This window comes from Salminus brasiliensis, chromosome 2 (assembly GCF_030463535.1).
Source record: "Salminus brasiliensis chromosome 2, fSalBra1.hap2, whole genome shotgun sequence".
In the NCBI taxonomy this organism is placed as follows: Eukaryota; Metazoa; Chordata; class Actinopteri; order Characiformes; family Bryconidae; genus Salminus; species Salminus brasiliensis.
This window is the reverse complement of record NC_132879.1, coordinates 37,611,118-37,627,715: the sequence shown is the minus strand read 5'-3', so window position 1 is coordinate 37,627,715 and position 16,598 is coordinate 37,611,118. Positions and strand designations below refer to the sequence as shown.

The following is a 16,598-nucleotide window of genomic DNA, read 5'->3' as shown; positions in this document are numbered from 1 at the left end:
CTCAACTCTAAATAAAACATGCTGGTCAACAGATAAACTGGTCAACCAGCTTAACCAGCTAGTTTACCAGCATAGGCTGTGTTTTCACCTGGATGACCAGCTTTTCCACCACTTTGACCATCAAGGACCAGTTCAGACTATCAGAAACCAGTAACTGATTTTTTCATCAGGGAAACTAAGGCTATGCTCTAAATCTGCAGAATAAAAACATGTCATATGAATAATTAGTGCATTTTATGTAATATAATAATGTGGATGAAAATTTCAGAAATTAGACACCAATAAATATTAGATGATGAGGAAAATAAGAACTTTCCAAAAGATTAATAATATTTTAAATATTTATTCAAATATGTATTCTTTTTTCAACAGCAATGATGGTCAAAATACTGACCGTGTTGTTTGCTGTGGCCCTGGTGGTCTCCTGTGGCCTTGAAGCCCCACAGAGGTCAGCGTGCAGCGGAGTAGATAGGCGCGGCGTGGTGGACATCACTGAGGAGCAGCGTGTTAACAGTAACACTGTGTGTATCTCCTTCTACTTCTCCTCTCTGAAACCATGACTTTACACCCATATGTTTACAATCCAGAACCCAGAACACACACTAGTGCAGGGGAGCCCGAGCCTAGTGCTGGAAGGTTGGAGTCCAGCACAGTTCACACACATTCTACACATAACTGCACTGGTTACTGCTAGGTGTGTTACAGCAGGGAGCTCTTCAAACTGTGTTTGACTGGGATATTAGTGTGTGTGTGTGTGTGTGTGTCTATGAGTCTTCATAATCATGTTCTTAATGTTGAACCATAAAATAAGCATCATGAGAATATCCATCAGTAATGCCAGCGTTGATCATGAACTGCTTCTGTCTTTCAGAGCGTTTCTCAGTGTCTGCTGGGCAGCCAGCTGGTGTTCGATCTCAACGCCACTCTTCAGGAGAGCAAACACCTGAACCGCCGCTACTTCGACTGCCCAAAACCAGAGCAAGGCGTGCCCTGCTTCTTCTACAAAGACCGTAAGACCCCACTCATACTGCAGACTTCCCTCATCCCCTCTACAAAGTGTGCTAGTGATCTAAGTTTATCTAACTCTCCCTCTCTCTCTCTCTCTCTCTCTCTCTCTCTCTCTCTCTCTCTCTCTCTCTCTAGTCTTCTATCCAGTCTTTGGTGTGAAGGAGAATGTCTCTGGAGAACTGGTCAGGTTCCTGGGCAGGTAAGAATTATAATCATTATTCTATAGATTTCTCATATTACTGCTCTTTCGCGTCATCTGGGTGTAAAAGTCTCAAAACTTTTAACCATTAAAATAAATAAATCTCCTTCATTTTCATCCTCTTATCAAACAAACCACACTTTAACCTCAATCCCAAACTTTATTCCTCTGTGTGTGTGTGTGTGTTTCTTCACAGCTACACCTTTAAGGTAGTAGGTGGGGGTCCATATTCCAGAGACAACATCCGTGGATACAGTGAGGAGGAGATCCAGCACTACAACAGCTTCAATGACAGGTTTCTACATCAGATAGACTGAATGTGACAGTTCAGATTCCACACCACTGACTTACCAACTACAACAGTCTGTCTAACTGCTATGATCAATATTAACTACTGCCCTGTGTGTGTGTGTGTGTGTGTGTGTCAGTGCAAGCCTCGAGGAGACTCTTATTTGGACGTTACAGAACATTCCAGACTCTGTTAACGTGACCAAAGAGGGCTTCATTGTAATGCGTAACTCCTTCAACTGGGTCAGGTGAGAGCTCCCACTGCTGATTCTGTTTAAAACGAACTGTGTGTGTGTGTGTGTGTGTGTGTGTGTGTGTGTGAGAGAGAGAGAGAGAGAGAGGGAGAGAGAGAGAAAGAGAGAAGAGAAAACTTTTGACTGTTTGACTTTGAGTGGAGTTACATCAACAGCTCCCTCTTCTGTTATTCTACAATAATGAACTGTGTGTGTGTGTGTGTGTGTGTGTGTGTGCAGATGGGTGTGTCAGAGAAACTCTCCCTGTGGGGATCTAACTCCTCAGGGTCTGCTGGATCCAGATTTCTTCTTCCTCATTGAGGTCTCCAACAAGTACGTCCTCTTGATTTTGATTGATAGAAAATGACGCTGTAGAAAAAGAAGCTGCTTTTTAATGGAGGTCTGAAGAGAAACAGGAGTTTTAACAACAGATAGGATTTATGCAGTTTGGTCACTAGAGCTATCTGAGTTAACTTTACCTACCAAGCCCCTCACCCTCGCCCCACTGTGTACTTTATTTGAACATCACAGGTATAAGATTGTGATGAGAGTGTGCCCCCCAGTGGTGAAAAAGAGCTATGCATCAGTTTCTCTCTCAGTTTCTCTGTACTGCTTATTTGTGTGTGTGTGTGTTTGTAGGGGAGTTGACAGGAGCACATCCTGTGAACATACTGCCCTGTTTGAGCTGCATGTTCATGGACTTCCTATGATGCCACTGAGAGCCCTGTTCTACGTGGGGGTGAGAGACTTCTTCAGACATTTTACACAATATAATGGATTAGAAAAACATGTTTTAGTAGAAGAGCTGAACATTTAGAAGAACAGTCAACACACTCATTACAGACCAAACCCTTAAAGACGCTCTCTGTGTTTGTAGATGACCATGATCACCATTGTGAGCATCCTGATCTTCTACATCCTTTACAAGTGCTGTGGGTCGAGACAACAGAACCACTGCACTGTAGAACATGAGAGCCCTGTAGAAGAAGGTAACTCACAGTTACACACCTATACTCTATGTCTAGCACACAGATACACACCTATACTCCCTGTCTAACACACACAGATACACACCTATACTCCCTGTCTAACACACACAGATACACACCTATACTCTCTGTCTAACACACACAGATACACACCTATACTCCCTGTCTAACACACACAGATACACACCTATACTCTCTGTCTAACACACACAGATACACACCTATACTCCCTGTCTAACACACACATACACACCTATACTCTCTGTCTAACACACACATACACACCTATACTCCCTGTCTAACACACACATACACACCTATACTCCCTGTCTAACACACACATACACACCTATACTCCCTGTCTAATACACACCTATACTCCCTGTCTAACACACACATACACACCTATACTCCCTGTCTAACACACACATACACACCTATACTCCCTGTCTAATACACACCTATACTCCCTGTCTAACACACACATACACACCTATACTCTCTGTCTAACACACACTTCTGAACACACTCATCATTCGCTGTCCGTCTCTCTCTGTCTCTCTGTAGAGGATCAGTGCAGTGTGTATGAGGAGTCTGAGGTCGATGGTCTGTCAGTGAAGGATTCGTGGACGAAGGTCGAGCAGATCTACCGCCTCATCCTGGCCTTCACCCAGAATCCTCTTTTCAGTGGCTTCATTCTGTTGGTGGTTCTGCTGGATACTGTGATGCTGATCATCCAGGCCTTCCCCACTGTCAGTGTTAGAGCAGGTGTGGTCAAACACTATCTAGAGCTCATGTTCACTCTGTCACATGGTCACATTTCAGCTATTAGTTTGATATATAAACACACACACAAACACACGCACACACACACACACACACACACACATACACACTAATATGAATACACTCTAGACATGTGCTGGGATTCAGTAGTTCAGTATAGCAACATTATCATACACACTTAGTGATTTCTAGTACAGCACAGTGTAAAAAGATGATAAAAGTAAAAAATATTATTTTGACTGCTATGTCATGTGGATGGATACACACACACAGACACACACACAGTGCAGAGGATACTACACATCTGGATTGTTAAAGGGCTTATTTCTACATGTTGTTTTGTGTGGATGTAATAGGTTGGGTGTTCTCAGCTGTGGATGCCTGTTTCCTGGGCATCTACCTCATGGAGTTCTTGCTGAAGCTGGTGGTTTTGGGGCACAAGTACTTCCTGGACCCCTGGAATGACATGGGTGAGCTGATCTGTCTCTTATAAGAGTAGTCGACATGGTCTTAAAATAACAGCCAGGTTCTGCAAACTGAAATTCATGTACAGATGATTTTGAAATCTCATGGAGCGAGTTTTTATATGATAGCATGTTAGAACTTCTTCAGAGTCTTGATTTTTTCTCTGTTCCTATTTTTCTTTCAGACTTCATCATTGTTGTGATGAGCGTGGTGGACTTTACACTGCCACTGCTTCAGTCCTCAGGACTCTTTGGCAGCAAGCAGACTTCCAGCGTCTTCCGCATGCTGAAGGTCATGAAAGGAGCGCGTGCAATCAGGGCTTTCCGTTTGCTGAAAGCCATCCAGTAAGAAAAATGACAGCTTTGTTGATGTTGTCAATCAGGCAGTTACGGGTGTCCATATCTGTGGCTTTCACTTTGAATCACTAACTGGTAAAGCTTTGGTCAATGTACCAAAAGGGGTGTTCAGTTCCTCCCATATATTAACTCGAGGACTCTCTCTCTTCTTCTAGCTCCTTCCATACGCTGCATGTGATCCTGACAACTGCTGTGAAGTCTCTCCGGTCCATCGGCTCCACGGCGTTCATCATGCTTATGATTATATCCATGTTTGCTATTTTTCTCCGGGTGCTGTACAGTGAGTCTGACCCGGAGAGGTTTGGAAGCGTGATGAGCACCATCACCACCTTGTTCCAGGTGCTGACACTGGATGACTGGTCCCTGGTCTTCAGCACCAGCAATTCCAAAGGTGAGGGCTCATGTCTTTCTAGTAGTCAACAAGTCACATGAGAAACTCACTAAAGTCATGAAAAAAGAATCAAATAGAATAGGTCTGATTCTGTTTTGATTCAGGAAATGATTCAATGCATCAGATCTTGCAACAGTTCAGTTGAATTAATTTGTGACGATTCAGAGTAAATGTAGCTTAAGGGACTGTTGATTGGCTCACCTTCCCCCTTTTCTAATAATTTGAATATTAAACAATATTAATAAAATATTTATAACTTGTAACTGCTGTCTATTTTCTAGAATTTTAAACAAATATATATTTGTCCTCTATTTTGTTTTCTACATCTAACAGGAGCTTCTCACATCATGGTCTTCCTTGTGCTGTACATCTTAGTGGAGAACCTAATTCTCCTCAAGTAAGTTACCTGGAATAACCTCTCAGTGTTCCCAGTTTCCTATTCTGTGACCATTACAGTACAAAATGATGTCTACAAAGGCATTTCCTCATCTGGCTCTTATTTATAATAGTCGAAAGTCAAGGCAGTGAGATCTATAAAGCATTTAGCCAGTCATCCCACCACACTGTTAAACTCAAGACCATCAATGAGCAGCAAAACCTCTCACATCACCAGTCAGATGGTGTTGATTATCTCTACTCAGTTCATGTTAATGTTTCTTTATTCACTTCTTTTTCCCTGTTCTTCAAGCATCATCCTTGCAGTATTAGTGGACAACTTAGGACTCACAATCAACACCACCAATCAGCAGGTACACAGAGTTCAGACTCCTGCAATGTAGAATAAGTCCTAGATGTGTAATGGTTCAGTATTCTAACTAACCTCTGATTTCAGATCCAACATACTCAAGTGGATGAAGACGAGTATATCAAGAAGATCGGTAAGTGTGTAAGACAGCATGGCTTACCTGACAGAAGGGCTGGCTGGTAAAACAATGACTACTACTTTTTGGTAGTAAACGATTGATTGATAAATACTCTCTGTTCAATAGAAGGAGTTAACAGACCATAAGACCACAAGTAAATTCAACAAGTTTACTGCAGTGTTTTAATAATAAATAACCCACATAAATAACCCATGGATGATCCTCCCTGGAGGTTTCTGCTAACTTATAAAAATACAGAATATCTGGACATTAACTTACACCATACATACATACATTATACATACTAAGCCTAGAGGGAGCTCGCAACACAGCAATCATGCTCGACACCATCTTGGTCTTAAGTTCTTAAAAAGGCTTAAATTAGCTTGTTCTTTAATGTTCTTTACTGATTCTGTGATTTATGGTTCTCTGTCACTTCAACAGAACTGGAGCTGAGTGAGCCTCAGTCAGAGGAGGAGTCGTACCAGGAGGCTCTCAGACAATCTTTCATTGATAAGAAATACAGCAAGAGGTGAGAGACACTGTTTCAGTAATATCCATATGCTGTTGCCTCAAGCGTAGTAATAGGATCGGGATATGACATCATATTCTTAGAAAATGTAGAAAAACCCAACTATAGTGGATGATCATTAAGTCACACTGCCTCAAGCTCACACTGCTTTTCTCTGAAGGACTGCTGTTTGTTGTGTTTATAGGAAGACGGAGCTCATGATGAACTACCTGAGCGTATTGTCCAACATGGAGCAGACCCAGTTCTCAATCGGGTCAGAAGCTTTTTTAATGGAGAAACTGGTGGAATGCAGCTTTAAGGTAAGGAGCTTTTTCATATTCATGCCATTTCAATTACAATACCAAAAAAAAAAGTAAAGTTCCTTCTGATATTGAATATTGTGAGAACAACACTAACAGTTATAATAGAAATATTTTTCAACTTTATAAAAGTAAAAAAACTCTATAAAAGAATAAAATTCAACACAGTAACGTTCCTGTTAAAATAACAAGAAGTGTAAATATCCGTAAGGCACTTCATTAAAACTGTAAAAACTGTATTTATCCTTATAAAGGAGTTACTGAGGTTTTTCTTTTTTCTTTTAGGGAGAGGAAGTAGAGACTGACAGCAGTTGAGATCTGATCTACACCCAGCTGTTGATGATGTGGAAAAGTGCAAACACTTTATTTAGTGGCATGTAAAGGTTTGGACTCTTTTGTGAGGTAATGTCCGCAGGCAAGCATCAGGTGTACAGGCACCCCACATACTCTGTTCGGGCTCAGCCTAGAACAGATAATGCAGGAGGACTGCGTGGACCCAACACACGCAAGGTCCACCTTTGGGGTGCTGTGCAAATTTCCATCAGGCAAAGGGCAAGTTCAGAGAGGCCCTTGGTCTCATAGACCTTGGTGACCCTGGGACCAACCATCTTTAAAGTAGATGGTCTAAGAGTTGGCCAGGATGAGAGGTGGCAGTCAGGTGTGGGGATACACACAAGTCCCCAGCTGGCAGCTGCATCGTTGGAGTTTATCCCAGTAGATGAGAGGGTCGCCTCAGTGTGACTTCCTGTTGCAGAGAGGAAAGCTCTGACTGTTGTGTGTCTGTTCTGCTCCACAGCAGTTCAGAGTATTCGGCCCTGTTTGGAGAAAGTGGGTGGAGTTCGCAACAGGTTTCCATTCACTGCCTCCATTCTTCTGCTGGGTGACTTCAACGCTCATGTAGGCAACGACTGGGAAACCAGGGGAGGAGTGATCAGAGGGGAACAGCCTGCCTGATCTTAACTCGAGTGGTGGGATGTTATTGGACTTCTGTGCTTGTCACAGTTTGACCATAACAAACACCATGTTCGAAAACAAGGTTGCTCAGAAATGGCACCTTGGGCCAAAGGTCAATAGACAATTTGGGTTTCTGTCATTTGACCTAAGGCCATGTTTCGGACACCTGGGTAAAGAGAGGTTCTGGTCTGTAAACTGATCACTTCTGGTGGGTGGTGGATCAGGGCAATGGGGAAACCTGCCAGACGGCCCCGGTAGGCCCAAACGAGAAGTGAAGGTCTTCTGTGAAAGGCTGGCAGTGGACTCTGTCCAAACTGATCTCAACTTCCATCTCCAAGAGAACTCCATAGATGTTCTGGAAGAGGTTGGGACATGGAGTCCAAATGAACCCTGTTCAAGACCTCTGTCATGGAAACTGCTGTACATAGCTGTGGCTAAAAGCTTGTTATGGCGGTAAAGGATGCCGTCATGTGGAAGAAGGAGGCTTTCTGAGCTTGGCTCACTCAGGGTACCCCATATTCCACTGACAGGTTCCAACAAGCAATAAGTCTGCAGCTTTGGCAGAAGCTGAAGTGAAATCTAGGGCATGTATGGAGTTTGGAGAGACCATGGAAAATTACTTTAGGGTAGTTCCTTAAGGACGTTCTGGAAAAAACTCGACAGCTCGTAAGGGAAAGGAGGGACACTCTCCAAATTGTGCTCAGTAAAGGAGGTGAAGCTCTGAACTCTTAATATGTCGGGTGCTGGACAGAACACCTTGGTCAGGAACCCTGGGTAATGGCCAAATGAGTTTTCTCTGTTGAGTAGCCGTGCTCACTCTCGACAATCAAATGAGAAGCTCTGATATCTGGGAGAAGCTCTGGGCATCCCATAGTGGGCGCCTGGGCTTCTTTCCTTGCCCTATTGCTACCGCTACCCTGCAATAGACTAATCAGATCATAAGATCATACTGATGACCTCAAAAGAGCAGTGCATGTAAGATGGCCCAGGAATCTCACATAACTTTTCAGTGGTTATCCGGTGTCGACCAGAGGAGGATGGGTTCCCCTGTTGAGTCTGGGTTCCTCTCAAGGTTTCTTCCTCCTGTTCTTAGGGAGTTTTTCCTTGCCACTGTTGCCATTGGCTTGCTCACTTGGGGCTTGGAACCGGATCTCTGTAAAGTTATGCACAGTAACAGAAACTTTTGCATGCCACTGTACATGACTCACTTCACCATGAAATAAAGTGACCTTCCACTGCTTCTCTGTACATGCTGTTTTCTTTGAAATAGTAATAATAAGTAGATCCAGAAAAGACAAGAAAATGAACAGTGTACTTCAGTGATCACCAGTGTCACCCCTAAACCACTTCAAGCTTTTAAGACAGTTAAAGATTACTGGGAAAAGACTGTTGATGTTGCAATTCATGAACAGATCACAAAATGTAATAAATAATGGTTTAAGTCTTATTTAGCGCCCTTACTCTGGGTTATAATGGATAAACTGGCCTAGTAAAGTATCCAGGAAGAGCGCTCTGCGTTCTGTAGATTATTTTAGTTAGCTATTAATAATTTTACTGTTTGTTTACTGACAATTATGAACATAAAGGTAGTAACATGAACTTTAAACACCCAAATTTAATATGTCATGGTGTGTAGAGCTTGTAGGCAGAGGTGGACGTAAACACAGGTTTTTAATGCAAAGAAAACTAAACAGAACACAAAGAAATATAAACAAGGGAACAAACCAGAGACTGAAACTAACAAAAGAAACAAACAGAAACTGAACAGAAAAGCTAAGCTAAACTAAACTAACACACTGTGAACCAACATGAACACGAATCAACAAGATCACATACAAGACCAGACAAAGGAAGGCTGAAACAAAGGGGTACGTATACACAGGGGCAAACGAGGAACACCTGGGACTAACAAGGGGCGTGGCTACAGAGTTGGCACAGGTGGGATCACTAATAAACGAGGTGTGGGTTCTGCTTCTTTTTTGCTGTTTGTTTCTTGTCTGTCCTAGCCCCTCCTGTTCATTGTGTCCCCACCTGTACCTCCTCTGTAGCCACACCCCCTTGTTAGTCCCAGGTGTTCGTTTGCCCCCGTGTATAAGTACCCCTTTGTTTCAGCCTATAACACTATAAACAAGACAAGAAACAAGCATATATTTACACAAAACAAAGGCATGACTGTATATAAAGAGAGGGTTTAACATGTCCAAAATAAGAGGTATTGAACCTAGCATTCAGCAGACTTCACTAATGTACCTACATCTAGTGCAAACCCTCCTTAGAAATCTAAATACTGTTACTGGAGCAAAGTTAATATCTTTAATTTTAGAAGAAACACTGGCTAAGCGATGTCTGCAAACATATGGGCATAGAGTGCACATGCTCATATAACAATCAACACAACTGAAAGAAAAGCTCAACCTTGAGTTATTACACATATAGGCATGTAACTGACCTCATCAAAGTTTAAGTACTCAGCTGAAAGACTCTCCGATAAAACTTTGTAGACTTCTTTTATTTCAGTTGTGCTAAACAGGTTCTGATCCAGCAGTGCTACAGATGAAGGCTCAATCTGAAACAAATGTACACATTCATTGAGGAGTTAGATTTTATAAGGAGTTAGATTTTTTTTTTTGGTGCAGAATCATAACTTATTGAACGGTCTTCTACTGTTTTAGCTTGTCATTGTGTTTAACTTCCTAAAACTCTATCTAAGTAAATGTACAGTCATGAAAAAAAATAGGACACCCAATGAAAACCCTGGTATTTTTTCCTGCTTGTACACCTCAAATGGAAATCCAACCTGTGGGCTCTCTTTCTGATGGTAGATGCTGTACTTTGACATAAACTGTGCTACCTGTAGATCCTGCAAATGCATTTTAGGATTGTTGAATATTGCTGATATTGACTGTCTCAGACAAAACCCTGTCAGTCACTCGGGCCGCTGCTATACGTGTAATGCCCAGAGTGGACACATTTACACTTTCCACTGCTGCCTGCGGATGCTGCGGCCTCGCCGCCTTAAGCTGAGTCTTCGTCATTCGCTGCTGTTCTTCTTCCTCCAGTCTCTGTGCAGACGAGAATTATCCACAATTCCATTTACCTTACAGACCATATTACTGTGTATTACATTGTACACCAAACTACCAGGTCTATGGTCTCAATCAAAGAGCAAGGCCAGTAATGCTCTCTTGATCTCTCGGGCACAGATCAGCACTAAGGAGGCCAGTAGTAGCAAAAGTTTAAAAATAACTCTATAGCAATCATCGCAACAGCACTTCCCTCATGTCAAACATTTTACCTTTTCTTTCAGCCTTTAAAAAAAGGTCTGGTAACAGACTATAAGGCAGAGAGAGAGAGAGAGATAGAGAGAGAAAGAGAGAGAGAGAGAGAGAGAGAGAGATAAAAAGAGAGAGACCTGCAGCACATGTTTCAGCTCTTTCAGTCTGCTGGAGCCACGGCTCGCCAAAGCTCGAATTAGAGAAGGAACATCTGTCTCAGAATCAGTTGGTGTGGACTCATCCATGGAATCTGTTTCCTGTAACAATCTGCATAAAACCGCTGATACATTTTAGAGATGTGCTGGTGATGTGATATTACAACAGACATAAGATTAAATTACAATTACAACAAGACAAATATTATACGATCCTATTCATTTATTCTACATCCATGCACTGAATCATTGGTGTAAATCTCAGAGAAGAAAGATTTAATTTGTTTAGGTTTCTTTTAAAAACTATTCAAAGCATTGTGAATCCTCAAATCGTACCAAAGCATTTGACCAAAGTTCTATCAAATCTGAATTGTACCAAAGAAATATATGATCTGATTGTTTTGATTTGGTTTGAGAATCATCTGTATAAACACACTGAATACACAATTCTGAATACACAAGTCTGAAAACACAAAAAAGTAACGTAATTACTATTACTGATCAATTATAAGATTCCAAAATCAATGTAGTTAAATTGTCAGCTTCAAATAATTGCATCACTATACATCAAGGCTCTTAATTTCACATGTGTGTGTGCATATCTGACCTCTTCAGGTCCTCAGAAGGGTTTCTATCTTTCTCCAGGCTGTAGCAGGGGTCTGCTGACAGAAGAACTGAAGGTGACAGAGGCCTTGCTGGCAGTGATGCCATCTCTAGCTCTTCTAGCAGTGTTTCCCTCTGCAGGTCTGGCATGGAATTGCATCCCTGAGAGATTTACCAGAAAAGCACAAACATTTACTGTTCCTCTGAGGAACAGTGTATTCAGCATGGGTACTAAAGGGCCAGTCTCCAGCCAAGTTGGAAAGCTGGTGGTTTCCCTACTCAGACACACCTGATTGCACTCATGAGGTAATTACCAGCCAAAGTGGGTGTGTTGAAGCCCTTCAGGACTGAAACTAAGACAACAGCTAGAAGCTTAGGTTAGTCAAGGTTAATGGTAAATTTGGTTACCTTCAGCCTGGTAACAGGGCAATGTTCTTCTTCTAGCTTTGTAGGTACAATGGCAGTGCTGCCTAAAACACACATCATACACAGTGTGAAAAACTGAAAGAGAGAAACATAGAGATGTACAGGGGCACAAAGAATGACAGTGAGTTTTTTTTTTTCAAAAGCTTGGAATTTGTATTTTTAGCAAAACCAATTTGTGGTGGGTTTGGGGTATGTTCAAAATGCAGCTTATTGGCTAGACCTGGGCTGTTTCAGTTGTTCAAATCATTAGCAGGAAGACCGTACATGTTATTATAATGATTAAGAAAGCTATACAGCATAAAGACTGAAGCTATAATAAAAGTAGTATCAAGAATGCTTCATTTGTCAAAAATGGTGGTCAAATCTTGCAGCAGATTATTTGACAAAATGACTGCAAACATATATCACCATTTATACAAGATTTAGACAATGCATCATGCCTAATTTAGCTTAATCCATACTGTCACTCTAAGCAAACAGTTCTTTGAATATATGAATCTCTAAAATAAAACTGCACCACTTTTTTTTACTTTAATAATGATATTAATAATATAATAATACTATCATAATTGTCATGAAAAATAACAAAAACATTTAACAAGACAAATGATTTTGGAGACCCCTGAAGATCAGACTTTGGAGTGGTAGTGTACTGTATGTGTATGCTAACACAGGCTCATCATACTGCGCGTCTCCATACTGCTGGCTGTCAGCTCTGGATGTGATGGCATGAGGTCATACACCTGCGCCAGATCCAGTGGTTTAATTTTTTCTTGGATCTGAAGGGAGAAAATAATAAGAGTAATATTTCACCGATCTATGCCGATCTTTAAAACATCTTTCTCTCGTTCACACACACACACCCCAATATCCACTAGCTTACAGGAACGCACAACAACCTCTGTTAGGTCTGTATCTACCTTCCTCTTCTGTTGCCTGCTTGCCATGTGTTTCTTAGGTTTACTGTGTGGGCGGCTGTCTAATCTGTGAGGAACAACTTTGGTGTGCATCTGTGGAGAACCCAGTCTCTCTCCGTGCTCTCCGTCTCTTGACTTTACAGCACCTCGCGTAGCCTTGATCCCCGTGGCAAAATTGCGCTGGATTGAGTGAGCATTCAAACTGCAAACAGATACAGAGAGAGATTATTTACCTTAACATTTTTGCTATATATCCCACCTCCAGCCATTAACAGGTACAGAGAAAATGCATTAATTGTAATTAAGGAACAGCACAAGCCCCTCAAACATTTATTAAACACCCCCTGTCTTCGCCACCTATCAGACAGCCTCACAGTTCACTATAAGCCTTGGGGCTCCAATCTTATTTGAAAAGGTGGGTGTGCAGCTACAGACAACCATTGGTTCAGGCTTATTTTTTTTATACTAGAAGAACCGCTTCTAGTACCGCGATTCTATGTGTAGCCCAAGTCACAGCCTGGCTGAGAAGTAGCGTTCTGGTATAATTAATACAGAATAACGCTCTGCGTTCACTGCCTTTATTCCTGCTTCCCTGTCTCCTTACTCAACACCCATATTCCAGGATCTACCAAAACCCCCTGCACTGCCCTCCAGCAGATGTTCTCACCTGACCCTTTTCAACCTGCACCAGGAACGACAAGCCAAGGCCAATGGGCAGGAAAAGGATTGGCGGATGGTCTGGAACTTGACTACTGCACCTGGAGTAGTGGTAGACTCAAGGATGACTCTACAAGATGCTACAGAAGCACTCAAGAAGCTCTTCAATTTTGTGTACAAATTTTGCTGGAGTTAAAAAGGTGTCCTGCACTGCAAGATGATGAGTGAACGTGCGACTGTCAAGCGACAAGCTGTGTTGGGTACTGTGTCAGATCAAGAGCCACACCCCAGGAGCTCGACCCCCAACCCACCTTGGGTTTCCCCTTTGGGTATTTCCCCAAGGAACAGTCTCAGGATGGCAGTCTAAAGCATGCATTTGACAAAGTGAGAGCACTTAATGATTAAATACTCCAGCCAGGAGTCGCCCTGTCATGGGATCCCGAACTGATCAGGGCACGACCTTGTTTTCCCTATTCTTATTACTACATTGTTGAAAGCCCTGAGGTGTCCATAAAGTCAACACAAGCATTGCTAGATGCAGGAGAATTTGCTCTTGGCTAAGGAACGGCAATACTGCACCAACAACAGGAGTACAGTCAGTTATGTGGCCGGTTCTGTTGGCGTAAGGGTGCAGAGTGAGGACACGGGAGCAGGTGCATTTGTACTACTAGCACTCCATCAGATTAACATAAATAGCTTTTTAGCTGATTTGCTTAATTGCATACTCCAGCTCAGTTGTACACTTTGTACACTTTCTGGAAGTGTATCAACTGTCAAACGTGACAGTTAACACAGAAAAATATATAATCAAAATATCTAATTATTTAGAGGCTAATGTAGATATAAAAATGCCTCTTACAATCTGCTGAGGTCCATGGCCAAGTGAGAGGCTAGGCGGCTGCAGTTGACCTGGTGGCTGAAGACAGCACGCTTCCCCCGCCTCTTTAACATGTGTAGGTAATGCAGGTAGAGCTGCTCACAGATGCACAGGACCTCAGCAAACGTCTGGCTACGCATCTCCTTATTCTCCTCTGAGGTCAGTGTGGGGTCAGCTGGAAGCCCACGCAGGTCCCCCCAAATTAGACTCAATTCTGCCATCATTACTTCTTCCTGCGTACAAACAGCAGTACGCACTGAATCTGCTTGAGTCACTGTCACACACATATGAAATACATTGATCAGTCATAACATTACTACCACCTGCCTAATACTGAGTTGCCCCCCCTTGTGCCACCACAACAGATTGAACTATGTCACCACAATACCTCTGAAGGCATCCTGTGGTATCTGGCAGCAAGATGTTAGCAGTAGATCCTTTAAGTCCTTTGGAGCACTTTTGGTAGGTACTGACCACTGCATACCAGAAAAACCCTACAAGACCTACCTGATGTTTTGGAGATGTTCTGACCCATCTAGCCATTGCAATTTGGTCCTTGTCAAAGTGTCCATTTTTCCTGCTTTTAACAAATCAACTTCAAGAACTGACTGTTCACTTTCTGCCTAATACTTCCCATCCTTTGACAGATACCATTGTAGATGAAGAGAATCAATGTTTTTCACTTCACCCACAAGGGCAAACTTACTTCCAGCGTAGTCGTCATTCATTCAGAATAATGAAAGACTGACCAGTGTTTCCCGGTCTTCAAAGGAGATGGTGTGGACGGTCTGCTGTGTGATTTTGTTCCTCAACTGCTGGCAGAATTCTGACAGAGAGGCTGGAACGTTTGTTAGATCTTTAAAGGTTGAAGACTCTGTTCTCTCTTCCTGGACCCTGCCTAAGAAACATACGAAATGGACTTATTTGTCATAGGATTACATTATATTTGTATTACACTATACACTTACATTGTAAACCTTTCTATATGATATTATTACATTTATTTTATAAACATTACATATGGACACCCATGCATCACACAACTATGGTTCTATGGACGGTGTGCTTCTTTTTATACTGGTAACAACTTATATTCTTTTATATATTTTGAAACATTGCTTTGGAAAAAGAGCTGAGGTAGGGTTGGGCACTGATGTTGGGAGACATGGTCTCCTTTACAGTTGAAGTGTTTCTACAGTTTTCTGCACCCCAAGCTAAGCATCCTGTATTTTTAATGGCAATGTGAGGCTAAACATCATGCTATGCCCAGCACAGAGAGTAAAAGGAAAGTCCTCTAAAAAAAAAGGAGGGAAAAAACACAAACCTGTCGCCTTCATTTCATTCATGTCTGTGTTACCAAAAAGTGAGAGGGAGCCTAGAGCATCCTGGAAATACTTCTGAGTGTCGCGTGTGTGGGTCAGGATCTGGGTCATGGAGAGTGTCATGCCCTTGTGCTCCGATTTCAGCCGGCAGCTTGTGTCTGTGGCAGCACTGCGTCTATTCATCACTCCTCTGCTCATTCTCACACATGCTGGCAAAACAGACCTAAATGAAAAAAAAATGAACAACATTTTTATATTTTTATATTATAAACAAATAAATAAATATGTATTGTTTATTTTAGAAATGCAGTGTAAATTGCTGAAAGGTCTAGAAGATGCACCAGTGTATAAAGCATAAACAGGTGTCCCAGAGTATACTGCTTTTAAACGTTCGTAATTTTTTTAAAAGATTAAAATATATAAAAAAATAACAGTAAGTACAGAAAAAATAAGTACAGAAAACCTGCATAAAGTATTTAAATGTAGCTACTTTTATTATCCCATGAGCCACTTTTATTCTTCAGACAGGGAGCTATACCAGCAGGACTACATAGCTACCGAAGGTGGCGCCAGTTTTGTACTACACTCCTCTTTATTGGTGCTTAAAACGTCTAAATCAGATCTGTACTTTAGTCTAAATGACATATTCTCGTGTTTATTCCCCCTCGTAATAAGATCCTAAAAATGTTTCGGTCTATAAATAACAACAAATGAACGTTAAAGGTGGTAATATCGTCCACTTCCCGGGGAACTTCTCCCCTGTTGGTCCATCGCCATTACTGTAGCACTGTAATGCGCTTCACTTGACCTCGCAGATCTGTAGCTAGCTACCTCAGAAGCCTTTGCAGGAAAGCTGCTTCTCTCACAGGAAAAATAAAACTCCGAAAAACTCAAATAAAAATAATCCAACTGGCTTTTGTCCGCACAGAGGTTTAGCTGTAAGACGCGGTGGCTAAAACTAAAAGCCTACTCCCGCACTTCCTGCGCTGTCCGAGCAGGTCCC

The 16,598-nt window shown here is 42.0% G+C and overlaps 2 protein-coding genes across 4 annotated transcripts; one reads left to right on the top strand and one right to left on the bottom strand.

Moving 5' to 3' along the window:
- Positions 1-377: 377 nt before the first annotated feature.
- On the top strand, positions 378-8,603 carry LOC140549690 (cation channel sperm-associated protein 1-like). Its single transcript, XM_072673440.1, has 18 exons — positions 378-521; positions 872-1,010; positions 1,144-1,207; positions 1,404-1,502; positions 1,636-1,743; positions 1,969-2,061; positions 2,368-2,467; positions 2,606-2,717; positions 3,285-3,485; positions 3,860-3,973; positions 4,153-4,312; positions 4,480-4,715; positions 5,049-5,112; positions 5,404-5,464; positions 5,548-5,593; positions 6,023-6,110; positions 6,295-6,409; positions 6,695-8,603. The coding sequence occupies exons 1-18, from the start codon at positions 378-380 to the stop codon at positions 6,722-6,724; spliced, it is 1,974 nt and encodes a 657-aa protein (XP_072529541.1). The 3' UTR covers positions 6,725-8,603.
- Positions 7,814-16,598, bottom strand: LOC140549188 (coiled-coil domain-containing protein 87-like). 3 transcript variants are annotated; one of them, XM_072672573.1, is made up of 11 exons: positions 16,427-16,598; positions 15,598-15,818; positions 15,023-15,171; positions 14,256-14,506; positions 12,743-12,941; positions 12,493-12,601; positions 11,805-11,866; positions 11,401-11,558; positions 10,776-10,905; positions 9,813-9,929; positions 7,814-8,516 (listed from the first exon to the last, which is right to left on the bottom strand). In XM_072672573.1, the coding sequence occupies exons 2-11, from the start codon at positions 15,791-15,793 to the stop codon at positions 8,370-8,372; spliced, it is 1,518 nt and encodes a 505-aa protein (XP_072528674.1). In that variant the 5' UTR covers positions 15,794-15,818; positions 16,427-16,598; the 3' UTR covers positions 7,814-8,369. The 3 variants fall into 3 exon arrangements, with proteins under 3 accessions (XP_072528674.1, XP_072528675.1, XP_072528676.1); XM_072672574.1 differs by having other exon boundaries at positions 12,508-12,601; XM_072672575.1 differs by lacking the exons at positions 15,023-15,171; positions 15,598-15,818; positions 16,427-16,598 and adding an exon at positions 14,662-15,016 and having other exon boundaries at positions 14,256-14,547.